Source organism: Pezoporus flaviventris, unplaced genomic scaffold (assembly GCF_033815535.1).
Source record: "Pezoporus flaviventris isolate CSIRO_AGI_PZ_B2104156 unplaced genomic scaffold, CSIRO_AGI_Pfla_v1 ptg000007l, whole genome shotgun sequence".
In the NCBI taxonomy this organism is placed as follows: Eukaryota; Metazoa; Chordata; class Aves; order Psittaciformes; family Psittacidae; genus Pezoporus; species Pezoporus flaviventris.
In genome coordinates this window covers 42,808,733-42,835,829 of record NW_026892555.1, presented here as the reverse complement: position 1 = coordinate 42,835,829, position 27,097 = coordinate 42,808,733, and the positions used below count along the sequence as shown (strand labels likewise).

Sequence of the window (27,097 nt, the reverse complement as noted above, 5' to 3'; positions counted from 1 at the left end):
GCTATAGGACTATGCCCTTGGGGTGGGGTGCACTTTTCCATCTACCTCACCTATCATTTGCAATGCTACCCTGGCTGTGCTGAATTTACACCTCTAGCAGCTGTGGTCTGTGCTCCCAGTAGATCCTTAGTGTATTGTCTCTTGCCGTCTTCCCCTGGGAGGCTCCTAATAAAGTATCTCCTGTGTCTGAGATGTCTCAGCTCGTCAGCCAGCTACGACGTCATCCACTGTGCTCCTGTTACAGGAATGGCTGAAAGTCCCCTTTGCGGGACTTACTTACCCACTACATCCCCTCCTCCTGGACCCAAACATGTGCCCCTGAGGGCTTCCTAAGTGGGAGCTGTGACAGTTGTGCTGTGGTGGTTTGCTCAGACCTGGATATTTCTGAGACTTGCTCTATGAGTTAATCTCAAAGTAGAGGTCTGAGCGTCTTGCAATTCGTAGTCTACAGAGTAGAAAATGGAAACCCAGGGTTAGACTATCATGGACAAGAAAAGCACTGTTATGCCTTACTCTGATACTGGAGGAAACATGTATAAAGGACCAGAGGAAATGAAAGTCTTGGTTTTAATTTTTAAAATGCTACAAATCCTAACTAACACCCATATATTTTTAATGCTTGCTTCTAAAATGTTGAAAATTTCAGCTAACACACATACATTTTTAATTCACATGAGCCTCTAATGCTGCAATAGATGTTTTGGTAAAAGAAAAAAACAAGTCCTAAAGAATATGCATTGCACTTACTGCCTAATAAACTGCAGTCTACTCAGAGGTAGGAGAAATGTGTGATTCTGCTCAGTTTTAGCTGCAGTTTCTGTTTCCTTCTCTTTGTTCACGTAAAAGTCAAAGCAGTCTCTAAATAATACCACCACCACTAATAAACATACTTACAATAACGTTTGAGAAAGCAACCCCAACCATCCATAAAAACAATCTTGGTTGCTTTGCTAATACGTCGACTGGAGATAAAGCCACCCAGACTGTAAGAAGCATGAACAGCAACAGAGGTGACACAAGAGGTAGGAGTCCTTCATACAACGAGTTATTCCTCAGTGTTTTCTTCAAATGTGCTCTGTAAATAAATACAATGGTTTTATGGAGTAAGAAAATATATCCATTCTATTTCTGCCCAGGAACTAAACTCAGCCCAAGAATTCATCCTGAAGCACAAGAACTACCTGTGCAAATGTGCTGCATACCCAGGTATTTTCTGAGAAATTGTAGGATACTCAAGTAACATTTGTTTCTGGAGTAAAATTATATTGGTTTATTCCTATAGCTTCTGGTCAGCTCCACACACTCATCATTGCCTGGCAATGGACCGCTAAGCTTAACACAAAGTGAGCTGCAGTACTCTGTTTTAGTTGTCATCCAAATGCACAGCATGCAGGCTTGCTGTGAATTCAAAATATGTATCTTTTTAGAGGATGAAACTTCTGACGTGCGACACTGAATTACTTCCCTCAACATCCCCCATGTTTTCAATGGCAGCAGAGTCAAGCACGTGGCTGGGGCTGGCACACATTGCTGTTGTTTAGATCTTCAGGTGATGCTGCCAAACAATCCTGTAGTGTTGCCAAAGTGTAGCCTAAAGGGGAGCCTTTTTTTGCTAATTAGAGTACAGGAAAATTTATGATTCATTGTGTTTTCTTGGCTATTTTAAGCTGTCTTCTAAAGGTAGTACTATTAAAGGTAGTGAATGGCTATTTTCTGTCAGCTAGGAAAAAGATAACTCTAAAATGAACGGCTCTTTTGTGTATCTTGCATCTTTTTCACTCAGGCAAAACTCAGAGATTATAAAAGGAGTAGGAGGTTTAATTTATTAAAGGTCACTACCATTGAACCATCTCTTCATACAAATAGCTCAGAAGAGCAATTCTGTGTACTAGGAAATGTCCTGTTTAAAATCTGAACACTTGTATTTGTAGAAACATCTAGACAAAAAAGACAATTCATATATTTCTCATTCAAAAAAAGAATATCCTTCTGGTAAGACAGCAACTGAGGACAGGCAGCAGGATGAGGAAACTGAGGGGATGACTGGAAAACTCAAATCCCTCATCACCAAACAGCTTGTGTGTGCATCCTTTAAGCAAACCTGACCAGATGTTTAAAATTACTGTGCTCCTTCTGTTCAGAGGAATCATAAACCCACCGGAAAGGCTGAGAGAAACTGTGTCGAATGATGACTTGGAGAGGAAAACGCTAAGAAGTCCTGACATGAGAGAAAAGAAAGCAAATACTAAATATTCAACTGGTTAAACGCTGCTACTGCCATGGACTGCCATGCCCATGGTGTTTCCCTCCTTCTCCCAGTGTTCCCTGAACCAGAGTCCCTTGCATCACTGGTCACTAGCCCCCTCATGCTGCTGCTCAGCCTTTCTGCCAGTCCTCAGCCTTTCCTGCCCCACGTCTCCTGGCTCTCCACTCCTCCTGCCCCAAAATGGGGTAATTCATGTTTTTATTAACTGCAATATGAAAAGGGCTGTGTAGGAGTGATGTGCTATTGTCTTATAGTCTTGCTAAAATTTAAATCTTCATATTAATTTCCACTAATTCCTGAAGACAGGCAGTGACAGTCCCTCCTCCAGGACACTTAGGACCTGAGAGACCTGATGTGACAGATGAGGGAAATGAGCTAGCAAATACCAGTGCAATGCAGGCAGCATTAATGAAAATAGGCCATCAGAATATAAACTAGCCATGTATAAAATTCCTAGGTGCAGCAAGCCAGCACTGAGATGTAATCACAGCTTGCCACCTGTCTAGCTTGTATCTGACAGCAATTATGTGCAGACTTCATACAGAGGAGAGTTTTACAGAAGGGTCTGGAAGACAAGAAAGTAGTTCATGGAGTGCAGGGTGATCAGGTACAGACTTTCACCTAGCGCAGGTAGAAGTTAAAGTCACATTTGACTGCAAATAAAACGGATTGATTGTAACTACAGAGCTTTCATCAGTGTGAGACTGCCTGGAGAATGGCAAGTAAAGGGAAAAGGAGTTACAAACATGGAAAAGAAACCACTCAGATTCAAAAAATTGACCAGAAAACCCTTTACTACATTATCAGGACAGCATCTGGCTGAAAGAAGCTAGGCTACTTCAAGCATTACATTTATTATTCAAGTGAGGAAACCATTAAATATACGTAATTAAATGGGAGGGAATAGAATTCATTTAATGCTAATTCACTTACCTGTAAATGTTGTATAGTGTTTGTGGAAATGAAAGAAATAAACTGAAACCTGGAAGAGAAAAAGATCAATATGTAATGAGAGACAGTTCTGCTACACTGATCATCTCAGAGCTTTCTCATATGGTAACAGAATTAGCGTGCTATTTTAAAAATGACTCGGTATTCCTGTACTCATTACTGGATACAAACTGAGTTTGGAGGCTTTAGGCAATAATGAAACCCTCCTCATTCTTCCAAGAGTTAACTGCTAGAAATAGTAGCTGGTACTGATTTTCCTGCGTAATGAGTGACGTTTTTTTAATTCTGATGTAGTTAGTAGGTAGGATCAACTATTTGTCATACAGGTTCCTCTGCTGGGCCCAAGAAACAGCATAGCCCCATTTTGCATAAGCTGCTCTCTGTTCATATAGGAAAGAAACCCCAACAAAAACCTTGCAGTGGAATATATAAAGGCAATTAATCTCAAACAGAGCTGCCCACATTACTGGGGAAATAACAGGTTTATAGTTCAATATACTAAGGTTCAACTAAAGATCTGCTTTACTGATACAGCAGCTGAAATGAGTTCATTTCTGTGATACAGCCATAATTTGAATCAGTGAGGGGCTTTACTACATTTTTTTAATACAGCTGTGACCTTTCTGGAGCTCAGCTTGAACCCACACAGAACAAGTAACTTGCCTTTGCTAATACTGTGTCTATCTGCATCAGGGCTGGTATTACCAATACAGCTGCCAGCAGCCCTAGGGCTGCCAGAAGACCCAGTTGCACCCTGTCTGACACCCACACTGGTCCACTTAAGGGTCAAAGAAGTCCTCCAGCAAGAAGTGGAAGTGCAAGGTTTAAACAAAAAAGCCACAGTATCAGTCAGCCTAACTGGGTGAAAAGATATACAAGACTTATATATCTATTCTTATCATATCTTAATCTCTGTTTCCATGCAGAACTCTGGTTTGTGGGGTTTTTCCCTATTTTTTGTGTATTAAGGGCTTTTCTCTGGTCTGTTTGCTGCTTGGAGATTGCTCTAAGTAACATGTTTCTGCCCGGTCTTTGTATTAAAAGACATGAGGATTGTTTTGATGCGCTACATTAATACAGAATTCCTATTTTGCTATGGGCAAGTAAAGCACTCTGATGTTGTAAACCTTCTGGTTTTACCTTAAAAAAAATCTCATTTAAGAAACATAGTGCACAGTTTGTATAGAAAAGTAGCAAACTTTAATCTCATCATTAGAAACAATTATTGGAAATAAGGAAAAATAAGAACTAATAGAGGAAAGAACTCATTTCAGATGACTTTGTACTGGGGCTAACATGGCATAGCAGAGTCTTGAGAAACGTCAGTGTTTACCATTCGGTCCTCATCAAAGACATACCCAAGTGTTTAGCATGCTCGGGCCACGCTGGCAACTCAAGAGAAGGAAAACTCAAAAACCAAGCAAGAATAGTGGAAATGAGGGTTGCTGGAAAACAGGAGCAGTAAAAAGGGATACAAGAGATCATCTACTTCTCCATTTTTTCTGTTTGTCTTTTATAGAGAAGGAATCAAAGAACTGGGAGGGAAAAGAGAATATCCAGCCTGTAAACAATTTCAGGTATCACATTTTTGCTTTTTAGAACAAGTAAGATAAAGAACCCTGATGCTTTACCATGGCAGAAACTCCTTATCCTACAGCTGAAGGATGTGCAACTGAAGGAATATCCAAATAATTTCGTAGCTATATTTCTCAAACTCCCACGCTTAGTACCTTCAGAGCGATCTGTGTTTAACGTGCACCCCGGTTAGCTATGTTTCCTATTAGGCAGGGAGGGCTAGTTCAATAAAATCTTGGGTTACGTACAGCAGTTCCAACATCTGCATCACATTAGAGCAGACATGAGACAAAACATTGACTCTTGAGGTTAAATCTAAATTTCCTGCTGCAATCCTGAAGTTTGATTTGTTAGGAGAAAAGCAACTGAGAGTAACAGAAATAGAGACTAGGAATAGAAATAGAATTCAAAGAGCAGTGGCTGCCAACAATTTGTTCTTTTTATGAAGTGCCATTTTAGTCAGAAATAACACACTGACCACAAACAATCCCCCAGTTAGCTAAAAGCCACTTTCAGAATGGGGCAGCTGTACCAGTTACTCCTCTGTATCTTTATATGGCTTCCCTTTTAGCAGAATGAAAGCTGTCGATGCAGGAGGGAAAGCAAAGGGTGTTTCCCTGTTTCTTACGGGATTTTCAAAATTCCATCATTTCCTACAACATGTTGCTTTCCCATCTTTTTTTAGCTAAGGAGGCCTGGCTCGGGGGCTGCTTTTGGTAGTCATTAAGTCTGCCTTTTAATTGGCATTAAGGATCCCATTGTGCCCAGGAGCTAAACTGCGGCTTCCGCATTGCTGCCATTCCCTTCTGGTCTGGGGAACAAAAGGTGCAGCATGGAAAGCAAACTCACTGCTGTCTCTGCCCAAGTGATGATGATGATGGAGCTTTTTTGGGTTTTTTTTTCTTTTCTAAGTCACAAAACGCACATTATTTTTTAAAATCATTAAAAAATCAAGTTTAGTGCATTAGACATTTTTAACACATTACAGAATATAGAACTTCTTGAGTGTTATTCAAACTACTACTGCTCTTCCAGTATTTTTTAATTCCTCCTTTAGTATTTTCCTGCTTTCAGCTGATTTACACTCCGAGACACAACTGTAAGAAGACAGGCCCGTATTAAAGGCAAAAATACTAAAGCACAGATGGGTGGCACAGATACAGGGAATTGTTGTGTCACACTAGGCTGAAGGTATCAAGCCCAAATCCTTGGATTTAGGTACAATCCTGTAGTCAGTCCCTTGCCTTGCACTCTCTTGACTCCCTTTTCAGAGAAATAAGCATTTGTGAAGCTCCTATTTTGTACATATTAAGCAAAAAAAAACCAAACTAACTAACAACAAAACCCAAACCCCAATGCATTCAGGAATTCAGGATTAGAGACATGCCAGGAATAAAGGCATTATCTTGTTTTCTAGGTATATATATGCAGAAACACACAGATATATACACACACATACATAAACACGCATATATATACACACACGTGTGTGTAAAAGGGATCAAAATAGGTAACTCCCATCAATTTTAGTGACAACTTTAGATCCACTGGGTAATTTCAAATTCAGTTCTAAAATGGTAGGATGCCATGTGATATTGATTTAAAAATAAAACCCCAAAACAGTACCACAATACAATTTGTTCCCTTAGTCCTGACTAACAGTGATGTATTTAAGTTCAGTTACATGAGGGCATCCTAAACCCTCATGTAACTAAGCTGAAAGGCTAATGAAGATAGGTTGTTTCTGTGACACACTGCGATTACTTGGTGTGGCTGGTATAGCTGAGTTAACTTAGGCATTTGTGCAAATCACAGACTTGTTCCCTGTAAAGAGACAGTATGGCCAGAATTGAGCTGCTGACACCACTGTCAGTTCTAAAAAATGCTATTTCAGCAATTAAGGGAACAGCCCCACGCTGGCATTCAGACAAAGGTAGGAGGAAGTCTGCTGCAGGTACCCACATTCCTGAATACACCAAACTTCACAGACTGTAAACACCACAGCATAAAGAAACAACCTCAAGAAAGTAGCCAAGACACCTAAACCACTATCTTCAAACAGATTATACTGCTTCAAAGAAAGGACAATGTTTACCCTATCTTCTCCACACTTCTGCTATCATACGCTGCATTTGTCATTAAGCTCCTGACAAGTGAGCCATCCTCAGAACATTGTTGAGATATTATCTGTTTAGAATTGGTTCTTCCTTCCTTATAGCTAAAAGTTCAAAATGAGACAGTGCAATAAAGAGATGCAGTTTTAAGTGAACACCACAATGCAAACATGGAAATTCAGTCAGGATAGAACCCTTCCATCCCTGCTCTGTTCCCTCCAAAAAAAAGCTTTCCAAATGCATTCCTCCCATTTGGGAAGCAGTGAAGAGGTCTGCACAGACCTTCTTCAGGCCATACTGCAGAAGCTGAGCTCAGTAAAAATCAACTCTAACTGTAGGCAGTTGCAGTTGTATTTCAGCCTGCAAATGAAATACCATAACCCTCCTCTTTAATTGCTCACACCTCCACATAGCCTTCTTCAGTTATACTGCTTGGTCTTCCTGTCTCTGGGTTAATAATTCATCATAGTCAATGCTTCCTTTAAAGAAAAGGGATGTTATCATTTATCATTTTAGCCACCAGCCAAAAAAACAAAACCCCAAAATTTAGGTCTCAATATTAGCTTGGAAAATATCTTTAAATGCTTTTCCCATGTTTTTTTCTAATTTCTTCCACATTCAGAGCCACTAGACACTGAAAATATCTTAACACGCTGAATGTTTAGCACACTGAGCAGTGCCTGGAAGCAAGCTTCATTAAAAAGTGAACACTCAGAAGCACTTGTAACTTGAACAGCAGCTTTTTATGGAACAGTGCGATGTTTCTCAGGCATGTCTTGAGAAGACAACACTTTTAATTGGCTGTGCAAACAGATAATTGCATATTGAGATGTCCACTAAATATAAAATTATGGTTTATTATTATATAAAAGGGCAAACTTAGAACCACTTAGTAACTGAAAAAAAATAAGCTTAGAAAATTGGTATATGATTGTCAGACTTAATTGAGCCTGTGAAGTCTGAATACATTAAGCAATTGATGGACAGACGAAAAATACACCCAAACAGATCTATACAATATGAAATGATTTTACAAGGATTAAGAACCCAGCGTAAACGTAAGCAGTGTCTTCAGGCACAAAGCTGATGCGTGTTTAGCATCTAGGCTACTTCTTGAGTATGAAGTGTGTAAAGGGATGGATTTATCCTGCCTGTTGATTTCATAGCTTATTTTCAGTGTCTCAGGAAGCACACACTGCATTTATCTCTCTTGAACTGAGCTGTAAGCTAACAATATTTGGAGGGATTTAGTACAGACTGAGAAATTATTTTGTTTCTTTGATGTAGTTGTGTTTGCACAGCATGTACACAGCATTCTCTTTTGGGGGGGGACACAGCAAGAACTGAACACCAGAGAATCAGTGTCTTTGTTTGAAAAGCCCAGGCTAGCTTCCAGGAGGACTCCACCAGGTGAGCCCCTTTGTTTGACTCTTCTGGGGCTCCCAGCACCTGTGACGTGACTCCTCGCAGCTAACACCACCAAGCCCATTCCCACTTGTCATTAATATCCTGTGACACTGCCCTGCCTCCGGCCTTCTGTGCTCTGGTTTTCTGGGCTTATTGTTCTGACTGGTTCGGATGAGTTACTGCAAACATGACCTCAACCACTTTTTATTTATATATCTCAAGTGACAGGTGAGTATTTCACGCCCTTTACTTCAACGAAGTCTTGTACAATCTGTCACAACAATGCTTTCATAAATGTTAAATTGGTGACAGACCTGTAGAAGCCAACTCACTTTAACCACACTTTTCAAACCAGGCTAGTCAAAGCTTGTCGGAGTGATAGCATTTTGAAAACATATCACTTAACATTTAACCATTCAACTACCCATCAGTAAGGCAGAACCATCAGCTGCTTTGCAATGGGAACTATAGGAAATCACTACAGAATTACTTCATCCATATGGGACAGAAACAATTTATAATTTGACTGTGGCCTCCTAAACATTTTCTGACACTGATAAAAAGGCAGGCTGTTGCATAATTACTCACTGCAAGGACTTCTGTGTCCTACTTTGATACATAGACTGTAGGACAGTGTAAGGACAGGGCAGTAGTTTAGATGGATTAACTGTGCTTTCCTACTATGAAGGAATTCAAATACTTGGCGTATTTCAAATCTTGTGGGTTGGTCTCATCATTAGTTTTTTGTTGCTTTTATGTTTTCATTTATGTGTTTACTCCTTGTTTTATACACTTCAATAGCTGGGAGAGGGAGTGAACCTCAAGGAACACACACTCTGCAAAAGTCAGCACAGAACCCACCCCAATTCACATCACAGGAAAAAATTCTGACTGCTTTGGCCCCATCTCCAGAAGAAAGTTCAAGTTTCAGCTCTCTGACAGATGTTAGTATTCCAGTCACATTTCATGTTCAAACCTGCACGCTGAAAATTCGCTTCAGCTCTGCCACAGGCATCAGTAGCCAGATGGAGTGGACTCAAATGTGCCACTATCTCTGGATCACAGAACTGTCTGCCCCATGTGCCACACACTGATGCAGCACAACATTTTTGATTCACACTTTATTGGTCCTTTACCCACAATGCTTATTCTTGTGGTTGCAATTAATGAGCAGCAGGAATCTTTCTGTGCATCCAGAAGTCATTTTTCCAACCTGGCTTCCTAAGGAAGCTGACATTTTAACACATAAACATGCCTGTTTATGTGCATGCCATCATAACTTCTGCGTCCTCTGGTCAATTCTGAATAAATTTAACGAACTGAAAGAAATTTGCAATAACTTGTATGGAAAGGAACAGTCAGGTACAGGAAACCAGATATATAAATGTCTCTAGTAAGGAAAGGATTGCAGCCTGAACTCAAATTTTATTAGACATTATAAAACCTATCTCCTAGACAGCAAGTATGAATGTCCCAAGAATGGAAAATGCTTTATTCAGAACATGTACCTATTAGAGTTCATTTAATTACAATGTGAGACAGAAACCATCATCAATAGTAATGCTGTTCCCTGAGCTACTATGTTTACCTGTCAGTAAAGACCTTCTTATAAAGTCTATAGCACCACAGACTTCATGTGAGGAATTGACTGTTTTAAAATGCGTATTGTAAATATTTTATATTGCTCTCAACCTGATGGCAGAGTGACAAGGAATGCTAGGCATTCAGGATACCCTGGAGGGGTGAAAATAAATGATAGCTCTCACCCCAGTGCTGCCCTTTGAAGGGACCCTGGTTAGCCAGATAATGCTATGGGACAACTGTGGTTAAATCCCAAGAGAGCTTTTGGAGTGTCATCCACAGGAGCCTTGCTGAGAGCAGAGGTAATTAGTTCCAGCTGAGCACACAGGCACATCACTTTAGAAAGGTCTGGCCGCTTTTGCGCTAGGAGAAAAGGCATTTCTGTCTAGCAGCCAGGACAATGCACTCTGGAAACAGGAAAATGGCCTTCCTCATTTGTTTGGGGTCCAGCTAGGTGTGTGTTTTGGAGCTGCAGGATGGAATTGCATTCACTGCCTGTGAAAATTACAGTGGACAAGCGAAAAGTTCCCATAAAATACTATGCAGAAGTTTCTCTGATTCACAGGGGAGTCCTCCGAGATCTCTGTTCAGCAGCCTGAGGCATGGCCTCCCTACAGGTGTTCACAGCATGCTAGAGAGTTCCCAGGGACATATGTAAAGCTCTCTCTTGGGAAGCTTTCTTAAAACATCTAATCTAAACACTGCCATTGCTGCACTTTTATGTATATCTTTGTGTGGTCTGGCACCTGATAAAAAGTCCATTATTTTCAGGGAGTGAGTGTCACCTGGTGACACCACAGCTTCCTTGAAGGAGGTACATTTTCAGAGTTCATCCTTAGGTTATACGTGGGCTAGTCTTCCTGTTTGATGGTGGTTTTTTTTTCCCCAGAAACCCTTGGAAAGGCGTCTGAAAACCTCCACTCTTGTGCATCTCATTTGGATGCCTTTCCACTATAGAAGGTACTAGATAGAGCCCAGCTGTTCTTGGAGAAGTGACGGCTCAGCAGCTGAACTCCTGTTGTGTGCAGAACAGTAAAAGTGTGAAATGAATGCCAAGTATTGATGGAGTAGCTACAGGTTCATTGTTAGGAGGACCACTAGTGACTACTAAATGCCATCAGATGGTTAAGGACAGCCAGTTACAGTTTAATGGCTCCTCTCAAGGTCCTGGGAAACTAACTCATAAAAAGCATCAGGGGCCCACTACATCGCTTTATTTTTTAACTAGCCACAGAGGCATTTAACTGAGCATGCCAGAGAGGGGGCTCTCTGATACAAATGGATCTGGCTGAGCAAGACACACTTGCTGCAGCCTCTCTAAGGGAGAGAGAATAATTTTGTCTTCCTGTCTGCTTAGCTGTTGGTGTAGGTTACATCAACACTTTTCCTGCAATCGCAGTGGAGTCCCACAATTTACTGCAAGCTTCCAAAAACTTTATATATCCATATTCACTGCACACAGCTTCTCCAATGATAACCGCTATTGCTGAGCTTAGATTCAAACCTGTGCTTTCTGGATCAGCATGATCCTCAGTGGAAGGATTCTACCTTTTTTTAATATTTAAATTTAGTGTCTGTTTTTAAGAGATTTACCATGCACTGTGACAGTTTTGTAACACAGAGTCAAGCAAGATCATTTCTTGCATACTTTAAGCCCATATTTAGCTATAATTAAGCTGCAAGAGTGGCCCTGTTAATGGCATTGTGGAGAGAGTGTGAGAGTGTGTTTAAAATAAATCTTTTGGCTCTTACTTATGCCTACTCTGCTGAGGACAATGCTGGAAGAAATACTCAATTCTCTGCTCACAGTTCCATTCATGCAAGTGTACCACACGAGACGGAAGCAGTACTTCTTTCTAATGCTAATGGAATAGTTCATCAAACCTTGCTTTGCAGCTGGTTTTGGTAAAATATGAAAAAGGATGCTCACTTCTGCAGATTTGATGACATTGACATGCTTTCCTACCACAAACCTTCCCAATATGTTGAGCAGTTTGAATTAAACCTTCACCCATGGCTTCCCAAGCACAAGGGAAGACATCAGTGTACTCACTGAACTGCCTGTCATGTGCCTTAGTGACAAGACCAAAAGCAGCCATGCATGTAGGGCAGAACAAGCGTTTTCAATGGACTTGCCCATGCTAGCACATCATGCCATCACAGGCCTAACCTGCTGCCTGTGAGCAAGCCAGCATCCACCTCTCTCGGACCTGTGATACTTCTTCAAGGGCACAGATCACTCCCCATCCGTCTGCCCTGCCAGCCACCAGAGGGCATGTTATAGCTGCACCTCTGACAAGCTGAATAAATCATGGCTTACTGAAAAGGCGACCACTGTTTTATTCCCACTTTCTTTCCTTCTTTTCCTCAGAGTGCCTAAAACAGGCCTGACAAGAAAAAGACTGTACAATACCCTTGGTTACACAGGGTCAGTTTTACTCTGGGTAAAGCACAAAGGTCTGCAAAACCATGTGCTTTTATACTTATACTCACTAGAAAGCACAGCTTGAATGCAGGGTCCTTTCCAGTCTGGCAATTCTAGGAAGCACTGCTGAGACTGGAGGCAGTCCCTGCTGAAGACCTCACCATGTCAATGCAGTGGATTCAAACGTCCCCCCTGAAATGCTCAGATGTCTCTTAGTGTCTGCATTGGGTGGGCACCTATATCCAAGTTCTCCATTTGGCTCAAGGACTGAAGAAGCTTCTTGGGATGTAAGTCTAAACTCTCTGTGTCAAACAGGGGTGTTTTGTTTCCTCTTCTCATCACTTGCATGCTTATATAAAAATCCCTCAAATTTACATGCTAATTTATTCACCTTACAAGCAACACACCAAAGCCATTTTGCACACACACATTTTTAGCTAAGGCTACCATGGTTTTAAATAATTAAAATGTAACTGCTCTCGTTCTCAGTCTAGCTATAGCAGTTGAAAAATGTTCAATGCTTATTTCAAACTGCACAGATAGTATCAGAGGATGAGCAAATAGACTACTGCTGTGTATGAAAAATGCATCACTTCAGCTCTGAAAGTAAGTCTAAAGAAGAGCTTAGAATACACCTGGCTCTTTTCAGATCTACTTTTGTGCCTTATAAGACTATTTAATGATGTCTTTATTCCTTCTATCTAAAATGTTTTGGAGCATAGTGTGCTGTAGGCCAAAACATTAAACTTATAATATATGTAAATGTGAGTGACATGTTCCAGATAAGGAACATTTTTTGTATTATTTATGTGTAACAGTAATTCGGTGAGGAAAAATGTTTCAAAATTATCTCCTTTCTTGAAGTTTTCAAGTTTTTGTCTTTTAAATCAGCCCCATTCATGTGGACTTTTTAGACTAAACAACACAAAATAAAAAGAAGGAAATAAAAGAAATATCTTGTCAAAATAATTAAAAAGCAGTACAGTTTTGCATGGATTTGGACACTTACCTATAAGTAAGATTACTAATGCGTCTGTAATGTAAAAACCAAAGAGAAGAGGCTTGTGCCAGACTTCCACGCCAACAGAACCTGTGAGCAGATATGCTGCTATTAATACCTATAGGAAAAAAGATAATGTAGTTTTAATCCTTTACTTCTAAAGACACGGAATTTAGCTTATCATCTTAATACAAGCTGTTATTTTCCTCCTGTCTCCACAATACAGGATCTTATGCTACCATTCCAAAACATGTACTTCTAAGCAGTGAAGCAGCTTTCAGGGTCACAAAGAGAGTTATTTAAAACATATGAAATGTGGGGAAAACATGTAATTTCCCTGCAATGTGTGCATCTGTCTGCATTTGGCAAATATTACAGACTTACCTTTTGAAAACACAAAAATCCCTAAATCCCTTTCTAATGTCAGGTCTCCCCAGTGTACATACACTTTCTTGTATCTGCATACAGACTTCAGAATCGGCAATGTGGTTATTCTTGCAGCTCAGCCCCCTGAACTGATCACATCAGAATAACTGAGAGAGGAAAAAAAAAAACTAAGCTCACCTGAAATAATAATAATTGATTTCATGTGAATAAATAAAAAGAAGGAGAGTGAGCTGAAGCCCTCCCTGATGTTTAATTTGTTTGAAAGATAGCATTATTACAGGGCACAAAAAGAAACACGTAGTCAAACATCATTAGGAGTGAAAGGGCTCACACGTAAGACTCTTGAGTCTCTCTGAAGCGCTATCCATTTCAGCAGACATGTCAATGAAGTTCTTACTCTCTTTTCAGAGATATTTCTGTGACCCGGCTGAGGTCAGCAATCTTAATGCTGTCAAAACCCTACAGCTCCTATGGCGATACATTTCACATTGTATTACCTGTAGCACCTCATACATGGTACAAATTGGAGAAATCTTGCCATTTTAGGTGTGCAACATTCAAAAGCAGTAATGATTGTGTTGCAGTGGTTCCCAGCCCTTGTATTCTTAATCCCATGTCCTCAAGAGAACCTGTTCTACCTTGAAACCTGTTTCTTGGCTTAGCCCAGGCCACCCACTTTAATTTAAAGATACACTGAAAATCTCCTTTTTAGATAACCTGATGCTTAAGATCACAGATTAGTAGCAAACACTGATGTTGCTTAAATTCCTTATTACATACAGATATTACTATATTTGACTTCACTTGCTTCTCTGTATCTATATTCAAGATTCTTCTCCTATCAGTATGTAGCTCTTCAAGAGTTTTCCTTGAATTGGCATTGCCGGGTTGGATGTTTGATTCACCTGTGCAAGAACAAGCAGCACAACAGATCTGCAGCGGAGAAGCGCTAGTATGAGAGTTACATCTTGGGCCATTGAAGACAATGAGTCAAATTTTGGTCTAAATGAAGGACATGTATCATGCGTTTTGCAACTGACTACAGCAGAGCTACCATTTGGCTTTCTGCAGAAATTGCATTATGTTATGCATAAGACATGACGGATGGCAAAACTCCAACTGGTTCTAATGGAGCCTGAATTTACCCTCACAAGTTGAATTCTGAACAGACTTTTTTGGCAAGTGATAAAAGAGGAACTTCGACATTATCCATTATTACAGACAGTGCTTTTGGCAATGCAGTCATGAGTATCCCTGTCAGATGCCAGCACACCTCTAGGAACAGTAACATTGATGCAACAGGCTCTCGGGGAAAACCCCTGCCCTGGGATTTGGTGATGCAGTACTCGCAGGTTAAGATTGCCTCTGATTTAACAGTGGTAGGGTATGAAAGTACACTCATTGGCTTCAAATTTTTGGTGTGCTCTTTTTGAAGGAGATGTAACTTTGACTTCACTGAGGCAGTCCCAAAGACCTCCTTTAGAAAGCTGGAAAATGGCTGTGCCCCTTGATCTAAGCTATATTAGCAGCTGAGTAATTTTTTACTCCTCATCTCCCTGGCATAGATCAGCTTTACTACTTTTCAGATACAAATGTAGTCTTTAGTAAGTAAAAATAATTGCAACCTTTTGCAAAATGGCAAGTCCAAATTAAATACCACAGGTCAGGACTATATAGCAAGTTAGTGTCAGACATATACAATCTTGGATTCAACTGCAGCATCTGGCCAGGAAATTCTTTGGCTTGCCAAGGTCTTATCTATGAGGAGGAGGAGTACTTATGCAGATAAAAATCTGTTAATCTGTAGGCCATTTGATATGGCTGAACAACAGGATAACTGGCTCCTGAGCAGTGGCTCCCTACCTTGCCACAGTTCTGTAAATCACGGCAACATAATCACATTTGTCCCTCTGTAAATTCAGAATACTTCTTTAATGTGGCACTGGGAAAATTCTGTATTTTTTCTTCCACCTAATGATTCATCATTTCTGTTTTACACACAGGTACATTGAGGATGCTGTATGATGTACCACACATTTAAAAATCAAACATTTTTTCATTGTTTTGAAAAAATATTCTGGCTGTGATTTTAAATCTTGTATGATTCCACAAAAAAAAAAACCAAAAACAAACAACAAAAAAAAACAAAATAACAAAAAACCCCACAACTTTAATTTTACTGTAATATTCAATTTCACAAGTGTGTTCCAATAGTATTAATTGTTCAGGTGTTGAAACGTTTTCCATTAACACAGTGCTCAAACTGTCTGTGAAAATGACCATATGGCAGGAAGCCTGAAATTTCATTTTATCGGGAAAGTTTTGTCTTTAGGTATTAACTTTCTTTCGTTGGGCTTGTGACAAAGTAAAAATGTTTGTTTTCACAAGATGTATCTGAGAACTTCTCACAGAACATAGCAAAGGTTTATTTTACAGACTTCTCTTCGTGACTTTTGGGGGTTTTAATAGGTGTGCTTACTCTAAGGTGTATGAAAAGTGTGTAGATGGTGTAAAGAGGCTCCTCTCCTGCATCTTTTTCTGCCCACAGAGGAGTTGGCACAAGGTAGCTCCTTGTGCTGGAGAGGGGAGAGAGGGGAAGAGTTTTCACTGTTGCAGACGCCTCCTCCTTGATTCTGAATGCACAAAGCAAGCATTCCTCTGACCACGCATCTCTCAGACACGTTACAGACATTTTTCAAGTTTACAAACCGCAGCTTCCTATAAACAGCTGTCTGCTGTAATCAAAGCTAATTGGAGTGCCAATTACAGCCCAGCTACCGTAATTAGGTGCCCAATTCTGGTGAGTCATCAACTCGCAGAAAACTGTGATCTGCATAAACCCCACGGATTTCTCTGTCTACAATGAGGTGTTTTTTCATGAGGAACAGCAGCTCTTCTAACACCGCAGTGAACACAGAGCCAGGGAGTGTTTACATACAGTGGAGCTGACTCAGCAGCGGTGTCCTGGGAGCTACAAGCCAGTAATGTTTTCATTAAGGTCAACAGTTATCTATTTGCACACTTATACTAATGACTGTATTTCCTGACCTTTGTGGTGATAACAAAGTCCAAAGTTCCTGGCTACTATCAAATTTAAAAGCAGAAGCAGAGGGCTAGACTACCTGAATGTCTGACACGCCAATGTGACAGCATCATGTCGTTGGTGAAGTTACTCAAGACAGAGCAGAGAGGCGCATTTATGCAGCAATTCAGCTAGGAATGCCACAGAGGAAATAGTGAACTAAACGCTGGGAATCAGTCTGAAAGCAGCTTGTGAGTGCTACCACTCTGTCTCTGAATGTGGCTGTGGGAATATCTGGCAGGTAGGTGGCAGGGGAAAAAACAGCAAAGGGAACGTTACCTTTCTTACTCATCATCAGCCATTTGCTTAGGTCCTCAGCATCCTCATCACCTCCAAGTAGCTGGAGATGAAGAGCTACCTTTAATAGTGGGTGCATCATACAAAATTTGCTGAATTATTGTACTGCCTTGCCCCTTACAAAACAAGGGCAAGGCAATTTTTGTAGGGGAATTAAGATCTTTTACTAGACTGGTGAGTACAGCTGAAAACAACCCAAACTTTCCGGTGTGCGTGAAATGTAGTTTGAACTAATGGAAAAAATACTACCTTGATCTACAAGTCCTGTCTTTTCTTTGTTCATAGGCAATCACAGCTACAAAAGCTGATTTTCACAGGTGGGTAAACTGACATACAGAAAATTCAGTAGCACTGTCTTTCACTGCTGCTGATGATTGTGCATCAAAAAAATCCTTACATTTATATCCTTAGCATTTAGACTGTAAGCAAATCATCACAGAAGTTACTAGAAATGAGCATGTGGGACAGCAATTCAGTATCAAAGGGGGACGGGAAATAGCAGTTGTTAGCACCTTGCATCCAAGTTAATCAAAGCAGTTTGCAAACTTTCTGAAATCCAGCCTCACCACAACTCTGTCAGGCAAGGAAATGTTACTACCATTATTTCCCAGATGGGAAAGCAGTGAGAGAGGCATAGGTCATGAAAAGGCACTGACAACAGTACTGCTCCACTAATTGATACCCACTCCCACATTTAACCACGAATATCATTCAGATGCTGTAGCAACCTAGAAGAGCTTTCTAAACATTCACATGTATATCTACAGTGATCATCTGAGCAGCAAATGAAATAGGTTTGAACATAGATGTTCCTCTCCTGCTGGAAGAACTTCACTAAGAAACCTTACACAAACATGGCTGAACCTTGCAGACCAGCTGGCTGCCTAATGTCCTAGTCCTGAGCCAACTTCTTCTCCCAGGACCTATTTTGTAGGGGACGAAACAGATGTACCACAGCTGGACCACCATCTCAGTTGATCTCAAACCACTGGATTCTGATTAGGTTTACAGCAATACATCTGCAGCCATTAATTTAAATACTGTATTTCCATTAAAGCACATATTTAAATATCTGTCAAACTTATTTTCAATTATATATATTTGCCTGTACCTTTCATCCTATGCCTGTGACAGGAAGATTAGAAGACTGGGACTGTGCTTCTCAGGCTGCAAGAACCTGGGTATCTAAGAAATACATAAGACAGCCCAGAAATCCCAGTGCTAGGCCCTTGGCAGTGCACTGAGCTTGTTACTGCTGCTGGCCTGGAGGCCACCACTCACCATGGTACCCTGGCATGTTTCTGAAGAGGGCCACCTCAAGCAGGGCTGTAAGCCAGTCAAGAACTCAGACGGACACTGGCTGATATGTAATTCACATTACTGAATGCCATTCCCAGAGTGGAAACCTCTAATGGTATGACTTACTTTTTTTCCAAGGATAAAACTCACTTGAAAACAGTTGATGCTTGCTGTATAGGTACAATGCTGCTTCCATCACCACATTTGATGGAAGAGGTAGAATTGAGAATGTCTAGTGTTGTATAGCTGTATAATTACTATTAATAAACACTCCTTGAACTAATTCACATACTGCCTCGGAACCCAGTGTTGGTGAGAAAATTGCTTATGGCTTCAGACAGCACAATAATTTTTGTTAATACCACAAATCAAATGTAGTTAAATGACATTCTTACGAGCATATCTGACTGCTAGGCTTGCTCCAAGCCTTTTTTTTCCTGAAAGGCAATGAATCTCTAATGCTGACAATCTGCTTTAGAGCATCCCTTCCTTGCAAATGCAGGAAATATTTTTGAGTTACTTTTAGGGTTATGCTATTTCACATTCAAAATCTTGGCCAAATATATTTGCCTTGAGCTCTGTTTTTCTATTTCTGTAATATTATGAAAACACTAACACAGTAAAAAAAAATAAAACCAAAGCAGGAATGATAAATACTTACCACTTGGCTTATGTCATATCCCCAAGGAAGGAAAAGAACTCCTGTGTTATATTTCTCCCAGTGTGAACACATAAAGTTAAACAAGACAATGCTTAAATATATATACATTGTATATACAGAAATTCCACTCCTCCCATTGTCCCGGGAACAGACAGAAAAAAACGAAAGCACAAAAATGGAGGTAGCCCAGCTATCCAGCCCGTGGTCAAATAATTCTCCCAGAGGAGTACTGGACTGAGTCCTTCGAGCATGTTTCCCATCTATGGAATCTAGAAGGATCAGGAAAGGAAACAAAGAGTTAGAGCACAACAAAAGGAGTAACTTCCTTCACATACACTTCACTACTGCCATATATAACGTATGAGAAAAATAAATCAAAGACAGCAAACTGAAGCACAACTGTGGCTTCAATACCAACATGTTAGGATTGCTTGTAAAATATTTGCTTCAGTTGTCAAAACGTTTTTCTGTCCTTACCTTCACTCTTAAACTAAATGCCACCTTTGTTGTGAGCTTTAGAAAGACATTCATAATTACTTGTCCTCAGTGGTCTTTAAACACTTTAATGTCAGTCCCTATGATCAGTTTCTCAATGAAAGCACGGAAAAGTGTCCATAGGACTTCTTGCCCATGTATTGGTGTTGTGAACCCTCTGAGATTTCAGACCACTTATGGAGTAGTATCACTAAGGCATTTAGGTTGCCTGATGCCAAATGCCTCCATGACTAACTGTTATGTGGCAGCCAAAAGTCACAAAATGTATTTGTGTGTGTACCTGCAGAAGATGTTTTAAAGAGTCTTTTGGTTGAAATCTTAAGGTACAAGAGCCAGCAGTGTGCCCAGGTGGCCAAGAAGGCTAATAACATCCTGGTCTGTATCAGAAACAGTGTGGCCAGCAGGGTCAGGGAAGTGATTGTCCCCCTGCACTTGGCACTGGCGAGGCCACACCTCAAATACTGTGCTCACCTTTGGGCCCCTCACTCCAAGAGAAACTTTGAGGTGCTGGAGTGAGGCCAAAGAACCACAATGAAGCTGGTGAAGGGTCTGGAGAACAAGTCTGATGAGGAATGGCTGAGGGAACTGGGGGGAAAAGAAGGCTCAGGTAAACCTTACTGCTCTCTACAACTACCTGAAAGGAGGCTGTAGTAAGGTGGGCGCTGGTTTCTTCTCTGATGTAACAAGAGATAGGACAAGAGGTAACAGCCTCAAGCTGTGCCAGGGGAGGTTTAGATTAGATATTAGGAAAAATTTCTTCACCAAAAGGGCAGTGGCATTGGAACAGGCTGCCCAGGGCAGAGGTGGAGTCACCATCCCTGGAGGTATTTAAAAGACCCATAGATGTGGCACTTAGGAACAAGGTTTAGTGGTGGACTTGGCAGTGTTGAGTTAATGTCTGGACTTCATCTTAAAGGTCTTTTCCAACCTAGATGGTTCTGTGATTCTATAAATACCTTACTGTTAAGGTGAGTTATATGTTGATCACTTATACTAAAGTTCTTGAAGGATGCCCAAACACTCTACTGGACCTCACTCTAAGGATGCAGCTGGACAATACAGTTTGAGTCAATCTGAGAGTTCACTGCTGTTGAACTCTCAGCCTGCTCAGCTGGTGGAAAGACAGCAAATATTACATTTTCTTCAGGGTCACTGAACAGAACCGTCACTGTGCATGGTATAAAAAAGAAGGGAGGTGGCACCAGGGAGGAGCAGTGAATGCAGGGAGGAGGAGGAGGAGGAAGGGAGTTTAGCAGCTGTAACCTTTCTTAGTTGTATTGCCAAACCATATCCTTAATTTCTTCTCTGCGCCTGTGCTGGTGAGAAATAGAAACATTTTCTTAAAGTGAAGTGTAAATACACAGGAGAAATCTCTTAGGAAAAAGTACACAGAACAAGCCTTACAGATTACTTATTGTTACCCTAAATATCAAAATAACATGGAGAATTTTGTTTTTCTTTATAATGTTATTTGGAAGGTACTGTAGCTAATAGTTATTAGTTATTGATCATTAGTAACCCAAAACTAACCAGAGATGCAGGTCAGCAGAGGGAGACCAAAGACTCCACAGCTGCTATAGATCATATGCTACTTACTTCTCCAGATTATTTGGCAGTACTCTGAGTTTTGTTTAATGTAAATATACTTCAGGGATCTAAACCAGGAAAACATGGGATTTCATTCTGTACAGATTTTAGACCATCTCCCCATTGGAATACCTAAACATCTGTGAGATCTCCTCCTCTCAAATACAAATCTCTTGGGACAGTTCTTACAACTCTGAAAATTAGAGATCTCATAGAGGATTTCAAATATAAATTGTCAGTATCTTACTGAAATGTGCAGAAAAGAAATTGTATAAGTTTGAGGTTACTGGAATAGTGTTGCTACAAATGTAGAAATTCTTTTGTCTGTTAAAGGATATTTCTGAAACTTAACTACCAAATAGGTATGTAAATATCCCTAAACAGTTTATGGTCTTTTATATCTCAAGAACATTTACCCAAACTGGAGACAATTCATTTATAGGGATAAAATAGTATTTTAAAAATAAGAATGTTAAAAGATTTGTCTGTTCATATATTATTTTCAGTTGTCCAAAAGAATATTCATACTAGATACTGAAATATATACAGCACAGTGAAAGAGTGGTTTTCATTTTGCAGGAATCTTAGTTTCACTGAAAAAAGTTAGGTTTATAATGGTGTCATAAAATACAGTGCTTCTAATTCTAATGAGCATGGAGAAAAAATAAAGGAACTGTATAACACATACGTAAAATAGGATTTTCACAACCCTTTACCCACATTTTCCATGTGGTTTCACTAGCTTTTTAAGAGACTGGAAATATTTTCTGTTTAGGTTTCAGTTTGAAACCATTCACGCCAACAACGCTGTATGTTCAATAGTGAACATACCCTGTGTCACACTTCCATTGCTTTGGAATTCTTATATTACAGTTTTGTCTCATAAAGGTTTATAAATCTTCAGTTTTATTAAAGTTTACATAACTTTTAAATAGTGGAATTCAAAATACCAGCAAAGAGTACTCCATTTTAAAGACAGGGTAAAGATACCAAACCATCTTAACAAAGGTGGGAAAAAAGAGTATCATGCTAGGGAGTTTGATGAGAGTAACTGTGTCATTAAAAAGAAGTTGAGAGAGATTAGAACTGCATATTTGGTTAGTTATTATGGCCCTTTGCAGTCATCCAAAAGGAAAACTTTGGCCATGCAGAATTAAATCTGAGACTAAATATTTCCTGAAGTGGCTTGGAGAGCAGACATAAAAATCTGCAGATACATCAGCTCATTATAGCTTTGACTGTCAACATCATATTCCTTGTCTCCCAAGTATTAGGAACTATAGGCCTCATTGGCAAATAATGTACATTAAGAACCTCAGAAGCTGAATTTCCAATGAGCTTTCAGTGGTGTCATACACTAAAAGCTCCAATATGTAATTCCTGTTTATAAAACAATAGCCACTTCATTAAATTCCATACAATTACATAAAGAATTATTTTCACAAAAGAAACTGCTGCTTCTGCTAATAATTAGAGAGAGTTGTCAGGGAAATCTGACTGGTAGTCAGACTCAAGGGACTGTTGTTCCAGTGATTTTTATGCTACAAAGAAATTCTGGACAAAATAATTTTGGCACAAGCTTGCCACTTGAACAGAAATGCAAAGGCATTTACAATACAGAGAGAGAGATGTCTGCACAAGAGAATACTCCCAGGTTAATCAAGATAGCTCTACATGCATGGGTCTGACACCAGAAATGGGCAGCATCTTTGCACAACATTGCAGTGTACATCTAGAACACATATATATCTAGCCTGGGTACCTTAACTATGGCACAAAAACATACGGCTACACACTGCAGCGAAGAATCTTGTAAGAACCAGCTCCAAAGAAAAGGTACATTTACACAGCACAGTGCAGCCCATGTAAATATACTACCTTGAGTCCCTCAAAAAATTAACTCTGTTGCACCACATTGTGGAGAGATTAGTTTGGAATGAGAGGAAGCAAAAAGGCCATGCTAATGTGGATCTCACTCCCACATCTTCATCAGCTCAGACCTACATCTTCACACCACTGCACAGCAAGGTGCAATGTACTTAAAAATACAGCCACAGTGTGATATAAAAAGTAAAAATGGAATCTGAGACTGAAACTGAGGTGTAGGTGTTATGGGAGAAAAACAGCAACAGGAAATTAAAAAAAACCAAACAACTTCATCTCCACAGGCAGCTCAGGCCTGTCACCACATTCACACCATCTCTCCCGACATACACCTTAAGCAACGAAGCACCTAACACTCTAAAACACAGCGCTACACTCATTTTCCTTTTTCTCTGCTGTAAAGGGTAACCATTATTTTCCCTGTCTTTGAAAACACCCTCCATTAATGCTTGTGTCAGGAAACTTCTCACAGTGTTAGCATTCGGGGCCAAAGACTTTTATGAAACCAAACAGCAATGACTACTGTTACTTAATGATTTCCATTGTTCCTCTAAAATAATTTGAACTTTCAAGAGGGATAAGAGCTACAGTCATAGAACCTCTAATATATAATTATATTAATTTATCCACGATGCTTTTTCATCTCAACATCAGCAGTAGTGCATTAGTAGATAAAACTATAGGAAGATGCCAGACATGTAAATGATTTCATTGTACTTTACCTAAAGCATAAGCACAAAAGGTGGTAAAAGCACTGAACAGCCACACCCAGGTGGGAACAAGTCCAGGACTGGTACCTGAAATACATCGAGCAGTGAGTCAGTGTAACAGCCGTTAACATCAAAGAAATCCACTGAGATATGCATATACACATGAACAACCTGCCACTGATTAGCCCACTACATCAAACAGATTGAAATAGTCAGTTTTGACCTTAAGTCATCAGTAAGCTCCATCAAAGAAGCAGTGAGCAGGTTTGAATATGTATAAACTGTAAAGAACAGAAGGTAGAGGGGTTTTGGTTTTGAAATGACTCTGGTATTGCACAAAACAATGACAGTAACTAGGCAAAAGCTTTCACAGTTATGGGAAGACTGTCTACAAATGAGTTAATATAATACTAAAGGGGAAAAAAAAAGTACTTTTCAAGCGTGATCATTATTATTAGTGCCAACATGGGGTTGGCGTAGCACTTTTACTGTATAGATCTGAACAGGAATTTATGTCCTTTGGACTGGACAGATATTAGCACCTTTTTTTTTTTTAATTTCCTTGAAAAAACAGAAGAAAGTCAAATTGGACAGAACCCAGGGTTCAATTATTGCTCTGCTGATAGCAATAATGCAAGGATATAATTGGTTTTTAAAAAAAAACAATCCTTGTTACAAAGAGCATTCTATATTACATTAAACATAATTCAGCAAGGACTGCACCAGCACTAAACAACCGTAAGCACAAAGCCCTCTCAGTTTTTTGGCATTCGGCACCAAACACAGGGAATGATTGCACACAGAGGTGTGCCCTTGCTGGACAGGGAAACACCGGTACCTAAAGCAGTGCCCTCATCAATGCCTCATCTTGCCACTCTGAAAGAAAAGATGGCAAGTTCAGAGTCCTAGCTGCAAATTTGCAAACTGTAGAATGAAAACCAGCTGTCCAGGAAATGAAGTCCTTTATTTCTGATCCTAGGTATGGGGTTGATATATGATACTCAAAAGGCTCATAAGGTTGCATGAACGGTTTCAATCAATTGAGAAATGATGGGCGCTGTTCTCGTGTGAAATGGAGGTTTCAAAGTATACATAGAGGTCCCAATTCTAACAGGCTTAATCACAATTTTAAATGTCTTCAAGTTCAATGTGTGCCTACTGGGAACGTGTCAGGGTAAAATTATGCCATTCAAAGATCTACGCTGGATGCTCTTTTGTTACAGAACTTAGTAAATACGAGCTACATTGATTTAAAAAATCCCCAGAATGTATAAGGATGATGTCAAATAACTACATAATATGCTGGTACTGAAAACTTAATGCTCATACAGGGTTATTTTTGAACCAAAACTGCTAATAAGCATCCCTGCCTCTAGAACTGTTGTGATAAATGTACAAACAGCTCACCCCACAGGGTACCTCCTGAACCTAACCACAGGTGTAAGAAATGAAAGACAGCAAAAAAAAATCCCAAACATAATCGTTTCAGGAAATAAACATGTTAAATCTTCACCAAATTGTCTAGTTTAAAGAAAAGCAAAGCTTTTTATATATAAATCGCCTGGGAGATGCTTACTACTTTCTGTAGGCTCCAAGCTGGTCTGAGAAGCCCAGAACTGAATGCTAAGGAGCAATTTGCTCCAAAAAGCTTTTGACTTGGTCTGCCATGAGGAGCACATATGGACTTGGACTTCAAAAGTCATCATTTCAAGAGGCATTTGTTTAGAAACTATTTCTTCTTTGTCTAGAAGCTGTCTCAAATGAAGGGTGGAGTAATTAAAGGGAAATGAACTTGTTCAGGCACCCATTTAGGTATTAGGAAATGGGAAACCCATTTAATTTTTATGAAGAACATTAGTGTTGGTTTTGGCTGTGTACTTAAATCCTGGAATACACTTTAAATAAAATGAGATGTTATCATAGACTTCAAGCAGCATATGCTGAAACCCATACTTAGGGAGAAAACTAAATATGATTTTTCTATAAAATGATCTAAATTTGTAATGCCATGTGTGAAGTCAGATCCTCCTATATGCACATGGAGCTTCATTAAGGGAGTGAGTGGAAGATCCAAGTATCTGATACTTCCCTGTATAATTCAGAAGTATGACATAAGCAGCTCACTAATCATACGACATGAGGATATTTACCTGAGGCAGTGTAGTCCCAGTCATAGGAAGATATTAGAAAATAATTTACTAAAATCATGACAAATCCAGAGAATGTTAACACATTGGGGGCGATCCACAAAGGCACTATCTGTTGAAAAGAAAGAAAAAAAATGTAAGAAACATTCTATTTCAAATTTCAAGTCCTACTTTAATTAAATACTTTCTATATTTTATCAGGAAAGGAGAAGCCTGCAGGTGACATCAGCGGTGTTCAGATTTGTGCATATTTTCCCATTTTCAAATTAAAATACAGTTTTCATTTCTGAAATTTATTTTCAAATGTAATGTTCTTGCCTGATTTTTGTGGCTGCAATAAAAATCTTGTTTTAAAATGTTGTATATCCTATGCTGTACGTTACCCTTATTTTCCCAGCCACGGAGGAAAGCTACTTGCAGTTGTGTGTATCACAACTGAAAGAAGGCTGCAGCACCCCAGTGTGGTAATTCAGCATCTACATGGCAGGCTTTTTAAGCATTCTATTCCCACACTACAACAAGGAAATTTCCTCTTCTAAAAGAAGTCAATAATTTCCAATTCAATACATCAACAAAGTCAGGCATTGGGTGCATTACACTTGTAGATTCAGAAGATCTCCCTGTTTAAAGCAGTTACCTACTTCTCTGGAGAGTAACTTTCTGCAGGGTCTCGCTCTTAAGTCATAAATTATAAACACTCCATTAATTCATTTTACTTTGCAGAGTGCTGAAAAGGACTCTCTGACTTTGCCTAAGCCTCTAATTCTTTGCCCCATTAACTGTTCTCAGCTCTTCATCCCCTGCAGCTTTAAGGTATTCCTTACACTGCAACAGGGATCCTTTTTAATAACACTCTTCCCAAGCAACAGTTTCTCCAGAATATTTTCAGAAGCAACATATACAGCTTCCTATGTGATTTTTAGACACGACATATTTGCAGTAATACAAGTATCAATCACTACCATCACTAAAATTCACCATCAATATATTCAAATTATATAAATATTGGAAACTTATAATCAAGTTCTTCAGAGTGTCTAAGGCTTAAACACTATAATAAAGTACACTATAAAATACTGCAAAACAATATTAAAGAAAAAGTTATCATTTCAGATACTAATGATAGTTTTGAAATCAAATGTCTTTTTAATTTTTTTGGACTAGCTAGATGGACAGACATGAATATATATTATTTTGTATACATATTTACATTTCCTCTCTCCTATTAC

The 27,097-nt window shown here is 39.6% G+C and overlaps 1 protein-coding gene across 1 annotated transcript in view; it reads right to left on the bottom strand.

The window, feature by feature from the left end:
• LOC133266871 (ethanolaminephosphotransferase 1-like) overlaps positions 1-27,097 on the bottom strand; it is a 51,283-nt gene that overhangs the window by 4,025 nt on the left and 20,161 nt on the right. The window contains exons 3-8 of the mRNA XM_061448557.1: positions 25,872-25,980; positions 23,734-23,808; positions 19,046-19,314; positions 13,329-13,437; positions 3,200-3,248; positions 895-1,075 (exon numbers count right to left, since the gene is read on the bottom strand). Coding sequence (XP_061304541.1) covers positions 895-1,075; positions 3,200-3,248; positions 13,329-13,437; positions 19,046-19,314; positions 23,734-23,808; positions 25,872-25,980 — 792 coding nt within the window. The remainder of the gene's footprint in view (positions 1-894; positions 1,076-3,199; positions 3,249-13,328; positions 13,438-19,045; positions 19,315-23,733; positions 23,809-25,871; positions 25,981-27,097) is intronic.